Here is a 10,186-nt window from a genome sequence, read left to right on the forward strand (position 1 = left end):
TGCATTGGTATTTAGCTTCCATAATTGAGGGGGAAGGGGTCCATCCAACAATTAGGATCACAGTTGGATGAAATCGTTCCTTTACAACATCTTTTCCATAAGGACTTGAGCGAAGAGGCACCGCTTCATTGATGTACTTGTCAATTGACGAACTGATAATGTCAGGATTAGTTGGAACTCGTTGGAACGACACAACTTGTTTCTAGCTTCCCAAATCTATCCATCAACAATAATCACAATCTTATCAAGTTCTTCTATTGTTCAATGAGCCAATACCAATAATTTAGATTGTCCCATTTAATTTTGTCATCAGAGATCCACGTTAGTTTAAAAAAATGGTGTCAAATGTTTTTCATAATCCGGCATTTCCACTTCAGATGGGTTGAAGCAACTCTCAACATAAATGGTTGCAATAATAATGTAAATAATAATAATAATAATAAAACCTTATATTTTCTATCTCGATTTTTCTAATACCATTTTGGGATGGAGAATTGGACCTTTTTAACTATTGACTCCATACTAAACTAACCATCCCTAAATTAAGTAGAGGCGTAATAGAAATAGAGAATGTTTTAAGATAAACAAAAGGGAAATTTTTATAGATAGAAAAAATATCAAACTATTTACATAAAGAGCAAAAAAAATATTGATAGACACCGATAGACTTCTATCATCACCTATCAGTGATAGACTTCTATCAGTTTCTATCACTGATAGACACGGATAGATTTCTATCAACCTCTATAAAAAAAAATGAAAATTTTACTATTATATTCCAAATAACTTTTTTTTATTTTTCTATTTTTTGAAAATCTAAAAATATATATATATACACATATTAATTTATAGCAATAATTATTTTGTCTGCTTGAAACATATAAGTAGCAATTAAGCATCGTTATGGGATCATAGAAGCTAAAGGGCAATGAAGCCAATATCGTCAAGATATTATCATTATGAGCACTTTTCCAATTTTGTCAAGATATTATTATTATTTTTCCTGATTATAATGTATATTAATGCACAAAATAATGAAACTTTTGAACTTTAATATGGATATAACTACCTGATTTAGTGAGTCATTCCCCCTACTTGAGTTGGAATGTGACAGCAGTTGAAATAATATTGTTAACAACCAAATAATTAATCATGAAGGTCTCATATATCTAAATTTTCAATTTAAATTTTAAAAGATTAACCCTGCTAGAAATTGTATATGTATATGTGCTTGATTTAAGGCCTTTTTTATTTACATTTTTTATTTTTAATTTTATTATAATTATATAATACATTTCAAACTAATTATTAAAATATTACAATACTTTTATTCGTCTTTTAAAATAAACAATATACATTTAAATGAGAATATTTGGACAAGAAAAATATGCATTTAAATAAAAAAACCGGATCCATTTATTTTAAAAAATATTTGAAAGTTCTATTTTCTTCAATTAATTTTTTTTTTCAATTTTTTTTCTTAATATTAAATTTAGTTATATAATTGAATATTGCTTATAATGAGTTAATAACTCAATAAACTTCCGACTATCCAACAATAATAAATGAAAGCCACATTCAAATCTAAATAAAAGTCAAATTTATAACAATTTAAAGAAATGGAAAATGATAAGATTTTCTAAAATGAATATTAACTAATTTGTGTCAGCATCCAAAGTTAAATTACTTAAATACCCTTTGATAGTGGACGTTGAAAAGAAAAAAAAATAGTTAATTGCAATTTGCATCATCTTTTTGCTATCCATCTAGTCATCAAACCACATCTTGCCACATGATAAATAATCCTCTTTTTTTTTTCTTATATAATTTTAAAATTTTTCTCTTTTATGTGATTTGGTGAATTACAACAACCAAATACATTAGAGAAAATTTTCGATACCATGGTTATTTGTTCTCACTAGAATTTACTTTCATAAATATTTGTTAATAAAACTAAACCATGTACTATTTTTAAAAGGACATTGACGTGACAACGAATAAATAGAACTAATAATTTTATTGGATGCATCTATGTATGTCCGATCCAAAATCTAAATAGTTGTCAAATAAAAAACTGCCTCGTGGCAGTTTTTTTTATTTTAAAAAAATGAGTATTATTTTAATTTTTTCTTCGCAAGGGAAGGAAGAGGAAGCTTAAAAATGCAACAAAAACAAATAAAATATATGTTGGCAGCCGTTTGTGAATGTCACCCTCATGTCTCTATTACATCATACCAACTCCATTTCCTTTTATAAATCACAATCATCTCTTCTTACAAAATAAAAATCACTTGCACAAAATTAGGGATGGAAGCCAAAGAAACAAAAGAAACAGAGGACCTGCTCAAAGGACAGTCAGTGATATGGAAGTACATGCTCTGTTTTGCCGATTCAATGGCCTTAAAATGCGCCGTCGAACTTCACTTGCCCGATATCATCAACTCCCATGGCTCTCCCATTTCTCTCTCTCAAATTGCTTCCTCCATTGCCGCTTCTAATCCCTCTTCCTCCCCGCAAATCTCCTATCTCACTCGCATCATGAGACTCTTAGTCCGTCGAAATATCTTCACCGCTCATCACCCATCCAACGGCGGAGAAACCCTCTACGGTCTCACCCACTCCTCCAAATGGCTCCTCCGGGACTCCCCTCTCAGCCTTGCCCCTATGGTCTTCTCGGAGCTTCACCAATGGATGGTCAATCCATGGCTCTGTTTCACCCAAGCCGTTAAAGAAGGCGGCAGCCCCTTCCAAATTGCCAACGGCCTTGACATTTGGGACTTCGCTTCCAAAAACCCCCAATTCAACCATTTTTTCAACGACGCCATGGCTTCTACTTCCAAAGTCGTCATGAACGCCATCCTCTCTGTTTACAAAGATGGGTTCAACTCTGTTCAATCACTCGCTGATGTCGGTGGTGGAATCGGCGGCTCCGTCTCGGAGATCGTCAAAGCCTTCCCCCACGTCAAAGGCATCAATTACGATCTCCCTCACGTGATCAGCACGGCGCCGCTCTATCATGGAGTGACCCACATCGGAGGGGACATGTTCGATTACATTCCCAAAGCGGACGCCATTTTTATGAAGGTAAGCGATTGATTGATTCTTTCATTAAAGAGGTTTGATAATTGTCGTCTAACTTTTGAGTGAGTTAATTACAGTGGATACTGCACGATTGGAACGACAAAGAGTGCGTGAAAATTCTGGAGAATTGCAAGAAAGCGATTCCGGAGAAAACAGGGAAAGTGATTATCGTGGAAGTGGTGTTAAACGAAGATGGGGAAGGGACATTTGATGACACCAGATTCTACTTCGATCTGCTAATGTTGGCGCATACAAATGGAAAAGAGAGAACAGAGAAGGAGTGGAAGACAATACTGGAAGAAGCTGGTTTCCCTCGCTACAGAGTCATTCCTCTTCCTGCTTTAACTTCCATTATTGAAGCTTATCCATTGTGAATTTGAGTATGTTCCATTTATCCCATCAATAAGTTCATTTCACAAGCTTTGTAGCTTCATTCTTGGTGTTTTAGAATTTGGGTCCTCTTTTAAATATTTATATGATTTGATCAGTGTATTTCCCATTTGCCCATCAATAAGTTCCCCTCGTAAACTTTGGAGTTGTAAATGGATGATAAATTAAATGTTTAAAGGCAAACTATGATATTAGAAAAAAAAAAAATTAGTTGTCATATCTAGACTGAAAAAGCAATAAGCTCAAAATATGGATGTTAAACGGAAAATACCGACGAACATTGTAATAATAAAAATACTAATAGCAAGTAAATAAGTAAAGATACACAAAAATTGGTAACCCAGTTGGTGATAATTCACCTACATCTGGAGGGCAATGTGCTCAAGAAAGATAATCTAGTAATATTAAAGAGTAAAGTAGTTTACAACATAGTACTAATCTATAATACACAATTACTACAATGACGCACGTAGAGCTCAACTCACTAACCACCTAGACTCCCCCTAAATGTGAAACTCCTTCTCAAGTGTACTTAGGCTCCCCATAAGTTTGATAATATTAGCGTTAAACACTTCGACTTCCAACAGTGTGTGAGACTCCTCTCATGGAGATATCTTCCCCTTAGTCAGTGAACTCCCTTCACTGACGAATCTTAGGATCCCCCTATGATGGACAACTCTTTCTCCAAAGTTGAGTCTTAGGCTCCCCTAAGCCTGAGAATCTCTTCTCTAGCAGCAATGGTTTAGGCTCCCCTTAATACCATGATTTACTTTAGAGTGTTGCACTTCAACGGATGAAGAATTTGCACAATGGAATAGTGAACAACAAGCAAGAAGACAACGTTGCATAACAATAGTCGTACAACATAACACTGTCTTATGTGATTAAAAAAAAACGACAAGCCTAAATGTTCAACATAAATCTCATTGAATAATCGAATCCAAGAAAGGAAACAAATCCTCATTTGGAATAAGAAGTTCGTGTTGGGTTTTATGCCCTAAAGCTCATAGATAGTAAATGTAAGTAATTGAATATCATCAATAAAGAGTTATCAATATTATTTCAATAAGTGTTATTGATTGTGTTGTATTCATTTTGTCTTAATAACCCAAATCTAATAAACTGACATCCTAGGTTATCTTATGAGTCTTGAACTATATGTGGAGACATACATGGATTAATGTCAAGATACAACCTAAAAGGTTTATAGTATATGGATAAGGTTGGGTACCTTATCCTAGTGACACTATGGATACGATCCACTTTGTATTTGATACAAATGTAATGATCCAATGTGTTCGTGTAGGTGATATGCGAGGGGGGTATCTGAAGGAACCTTTGAATGTCCTTGAGTGGAAGCATTGAGATTGATCCAAAATTTATTTTCACATAATCAAAATTACAGAGTACAAATGTTATGTATAAACATAAATTTACAGCATGCAAACAAAAAAGGAAATGAGAGAATTAGGGTGAGAGAAAACTTACCCTTGAAGAACCCTTCTACATGTATGTCCTTTCTCTGGATCTGTCACAAATAAACTCGATCCAAATTTTCACCACTACGAATAGAGTCTCTTGTATTCTCTAATTGGATGAGAAATCACTAAGGGGTTGTGGGCTCTTAGGTTTTTAGAAGAGAGTAAATGATTGACAGGAAGAACTATTTTTCTAGAAAAAAAAAACTTCTATCTCTTTTTGGAATTCTATAGGTCTATTAAGCATTACCTCCACACATGCACTAAAATAGAGAGAAAAAAGGGGAAGTGAGTTACAACTCCCTCCCAAAATCATTTTCAAAATAATTTAATATACAAATATATGATAACTACCTTATCATATAATATATATTAAACTATATATTATAACTAATATAACACATAACCTATAATTATTTCCTCTCAAATAATGTATCAAATACATTATAGTAATTATATCATATATAATTAAGTAGAATTAATTATATCACATATAATTAATTCCCTTAATTAATTTGAACAATTCAAATTAATCCAAAATTAATTCTCATTTAATCTCTGTTGAGCTACAGAAGGGATCTCATGGATCTGTAGATTAAAGCTCCAATGGTATTTGAATAATTATTTAAACTCTTTAATTAAATTATTCAACATCCATTAACTGTTGGGCATTCTACTAAAGACCGACAACTGCGCTCTTCGCATTACAGATATATTTATATGTCTATTAGATATAACCAATCAACAGTACGATGACCCTTCACAAATTGCTCATAAGTACAGGTAGGCCAAAATTACTATTTTGCCCCTATAGTTACATCTAACTCCTTAAATACCACTGATCCCTCTAATGAAAAATAAATCACAGTCCAACTATGACCAAACCCCTCTCGTGTCAGGAGAGGGTGTGGCGCCACATTGTTCAAGCCTCGAAATCAGCTCTTAAGGGAGCAATTTATCTACTTTTTTCAACATTGGGGAATGAGTGAATTTTTTTCTTGTGTAGTTGTGTTCCCGACTCCTCAATCAGAAGAATCCCCAAAATGGTAGGCTTGTTGAGTTGGCGATTTGGCTACTCTCACCCATACAAATCAAAGAACCGTCTTCATAGGCAGGAGTTTACAACTCACTCAAGATTTAGGTCATGTTACCTATGGTAATCTTGGTGAAATAAAAGTCTATATTATGAATGGTGTTATATAATGAGACTAAACATATTGTGGTCCGGTCTTATACAAACTTCTTTGTATAGAATATCCTCACTCACATGTCTCCACATGAATGATTAGGATCATATCATTTGTAGTACTTTACAACAATTGTAACTGAAGGAACTCTTCACGAAGAGTATCCATGAGCACGTTCGGATCTTTCCTATTTCATTGTGACCGAAATTACCACACACACATTCTATCAAATACTTATGCAATTTAACACTAATTAACGATATGCTTTGATAAATAAAATACAAAGGATTGAGTTCACATACCAGTTGAAGACTCTCTTCACTTCGAACTCAACGCAACGGAAGCAACCTGTACGTTCGTTATCACCCAGTAAAATAATCGGCTACGACAGCACGATCGTCTACACGAATGACAGCAAACAAACAAGCACGAACAAGCAGGAGCGGGGATGAGACCACCACTTGGAGCCCTTGTTATTCTCGAAGTGAGAATCTAAAGCGTGGTTTTTGTTGAATTTCGTAGAGGAAGGAGGAACGGGCTGATCGTGTAAAATGATAAGCAAGTGGGAGAGAAGGCTATCGTATAACGGATGCTTATCGTTTAGAGAGAGCTACACGATCGTGTAGGTTTTACTAAGCAATCGTTTAGTAATTGGTAAGCAATCGTTTAGAAAACTCAGCACGCTAGGCGATCGTTTAGAGACTACGTGCGATTGTTTAGACACGGGGTGTGCAATCGTTTAAGTGATAAGGCTCTATCGTATAGGCTCTCAGCTAAGCAATCGAAACGTTTTCACACCTTTTGCAATTTTTTCGAACTTTTTACAAAATGAAATAATTTTTCATTTTATTCTTCAGTTACAATAACCGAATAAAGATTCTGCTACTAATGCACAATTGGGGAGAGATTTTCGGCCAATTATCACATAATTAACCAATTTAATTAATAAATGAATATAAACATATTATATTCTTACCCTATAGTTTGATATCACTATAGTAATTTCTTCTCTACTTGATATAAATCATATTTATATGTAATTTCCTCTAAAATAATGTATCTCATACATTTAGTCAACTATATCATATATATAATTAACCAGTTCAATTATATCATATATAATCAAACTCCCACTTGTCAATTTGAACATTTCATACTGACCCAAAAATCAATTCTCGACTTTATCCAAGCTACCTAGGGGACCTTATGAACCTGTGGCTCGAAGCTCCAACGGTAGGTGAATAGCTGACTAAACTCTTTAGCCATAAGATTCACCATCCGTTAACTGTCAGGCATTCCACTAAAGACTAATAGTTGAACTCTTCTTACCACAGATATATTTTTGTGTCCATCGGATATAACCATCATGAGTACAATGACCCTTCACATATATCGTAAGTACAGCTGGGCCAATTTATCATTTTGCCCCTGTAGTTACATCTCACTCCTTAAGTACCACTAATTCCTCTAATGAACAATACCTCATAGTCCATTCCAACTATGTGTGAACACCTCTCGGACCAAGAGAAGGTTTGTGGTGCCACATCGTTCAAGCCTTGGAATCGGCCCTTAAGAGAGCTATCTATCTACTTGCCCCTGCCTCGAGGAAGGAGTGAATTCCATCTTGTGTAGCTGAGTTCCCAACTCCCAAATTAGACGAATCCCCAAAATGGTAGGTTTGAATCGGCGACCTGGCCACTCGCACCCATACAAATCAAAGGACCTCCCTCAATGGCAGAAGTTCCTAACTCACTCAAGATTGAGGCCATGTTACCTATGGTCATCCTAGTGAAGTGAAGTCTCTGTCATGAACAGTGTTATACAAACATGCAAACATTTGTGGTCAGGTTTTATACAAACTCTTTATATAGAACACCCCCGCTCGCATGTCCCCTACACGAATGATCAGGATCAGACCATCTGTGACAAGTCACAACACTTGTGACCATTCCATAAAGTGGGTCGCATCCGTAGCGTTACTATGATAAGGTTTCCCTCTTATATCCATATACTATAGACCATTTTGGTTATCATTTAAGACATGATCCACTTGTATGTCACCACATACATGCTTAAGTTACATACAGATAACCATGGATTTTATGTTTATTGATTTGTGGTAAAGTAAATAAAACATACAACTGAGCAAAATCAAGATGTGAAGTAAATATCATATATTATACAACACAAGCATCCGTATAAACTGTTTACAAACTACAGGACATGAAACTTTAGGGCATCAACCCCAACAGTATCCTATATAATGAGTTTACATAAGATCTGACCGCGAAATAGTAACCACTAGATGTGATACTGTTGACTAGTTAGATTTCTATTTCAATAGGATGACCTAGGCAACTTAGTCTTAATCCTAAGTATATTATGAACTCTTGTTCACGAGGGATTATCCTTTGATTTGTATGGGTAAGAGTGATCAATTCGCCGACTCAATAAGTCTACCATTTTGGGGATAAGACCGAGTGAGAAGCTAGGAATATAATAACAAAAGATGGATATTACTTCTTCCTGACTTTAATGTAAGTAGATGAGTGTTCCCTTAAGTGGTGTCTCCAGGACTTGAACAAAGAGCCCTACTTTTTCACGGGCCCGAGAGGGGTTTATATTTAATGGTTGGATCATAAATAGGTTATCCATTAAAGGAGCACTAGTATTTAAGGACACAGAGGTAACTCGGGGGTAAAACGGCAATTTGACCCAAATGGTGTTACAAACACTCGTGAAGGACTAACTTGCTGGTATTGGTTTATATCTGTGGACACATAAATATATATGCAGTGAGAAGAGTGCAGCTATGAGTCATTAGTGGAGTGTACCCACAGTTAACGAATATTGATTAATTTGGTTAATGAGTTTAGCCAATTAATCTCATATTGTTGGATCCATGAGGTCTCCTTCCTAGCTCGTAAAGGGAATTGAGGTAATTATTTTTTTTTAATAGAGTTTGAAATATTCAAACTCACTTAAGGAAATAATATAATGTATAATGATACATTATAATATAAAATTTATTTTTTAATTAAACTTTATAATATAAATTTAATTTTGGATATGATTCAAAATTAATTTATGGGAGACTTAAATATTTGAAGGAGTTCAAATATTAATTTAATGTGAATTGGATTTATATTAAAACTATAGGTTAAAATTAATGTATATTTGATGCATATTAAAACTATAGGTTATGAGAGAAATACAATTGAATATGATTCATTTATAGGTTAAATTAAATATTTGATATTTAATTTGGTAATTATTTAATTGGAGAATTAAATAATTATTTGATTTAGTTTAGTTTAATTAATTGAATTAAAACTATAGGTTATGTGAGAGATATTTCATTTAAATATAATTTAAATGAAATCATTAATTAAATTAGATTTAATTATTTATTTATTTTAATTAATTAATTAAATCAAATAACTCCCACGTAAGTTTTGGAGGCGAATTGCAATGAACCACAAAAAGGTTATGTGAAATATGTCTCTCTATAAAAATTTCCCATCCTTTCCCAGTTAATTTTCTAGCTCCCACAAACAAAACCTCAAGAATTCTCCAGAGATAGGAAGGTAACATTTTTGGAGGTATTCGTGAAATCCCAATTGGAGAATTGGATATTCATTCGATTCTACAAAGGTAAAAATCCCTTCCTTGTTTTTTTTCTCTGTAATTTTTAAGCATGCATAACCTATGATTTATTATATAGTATGCTAAATATATATTTTGGTCTCTGTGTTTATCTGAAAATTTTCAGTGTACTTATATTTCAAAATATCTAAATTAATAATGAGTAATGGTTTTATTTTCTTCGGCTGTTTTAGGGCTTTCATCCCTACAAGTTACGCTTTAGTAATGGAAAATACCGGATGAAATATTCTAGACGGATATTTCCATATAAGAAAAGTATTGTATAGGAAAATAATCTGATGTCATAAATAGATGTTAAGACTTTATTTGAAACAATTACAGAAACCACTACCTTAGAATAACTATAAAGCCAACTAAATAAATCTCCAATATGGGCATATTTGC

The 10,186-nt window shown here is 33.7% G+C and overlaps 1 protein-coding gene across 1 annotated transcript; it reads left to right on the forward strand.

The window, feature by feature from the left end:
- Window positions 1-2,186: 2,186 nt before the first annotated feature.
- On the forward strand, window positions 2,187-3,609 carry LOC120088849 (xanthohumol 4-O-methyltransferase-like). The gene is made up of 2 exons (XM_039046294.2): window positions 2,187-3,084; window positions 3,159-3,609. The coding sequence occupies exons 1-2, from the start codon at window positions 2,308-2,310 to the stop codon at window positions 3,453-3,455; spliced, it is 1,074 nt and encodes a 357-aa protein (XP_038902222.1). The 5' UTR covers window positions 2,187-2,307; the 3' UTR covers window positions 3,456-3,609.
- The last annotated feature ends 6,577 nt before the right edge of the window (window positions 3,610-10,186 follow it).

Source organism: Benincasa hispida, chromosome 10 (assembly GCF_027475165.1).
Source record: "Benincasa hispida cultivar pf3 chromosome 10, pf3_genome.v1.1, whole genome shotgun sequence".
NCBI lineage: Eukaryota > Viridiplantae > Streptophyta > Magnoliopsida > Cucurbitales > Cucurbitaceae > Benincasa > Benincasa hispida.

What these genes read in the sequence shown, in the direction of transcription:
- LOC120088849 (XM_039046294.2), top strand. Translation starts at nt 2,308, where the DNA reads ATGGAAGCCAAAGAAACAAAAGAAACAGAGGACCTGCTCAAAGGACAG. An exon ending in CGGACGCCATTTTTATGAAG is followed by an intron (nt 3,085 to 3,158) that starts GTAAGCGATTGA and finishes AGTTAATTACAG; the next exon opens with TGGATACTGCACGATTGGAA.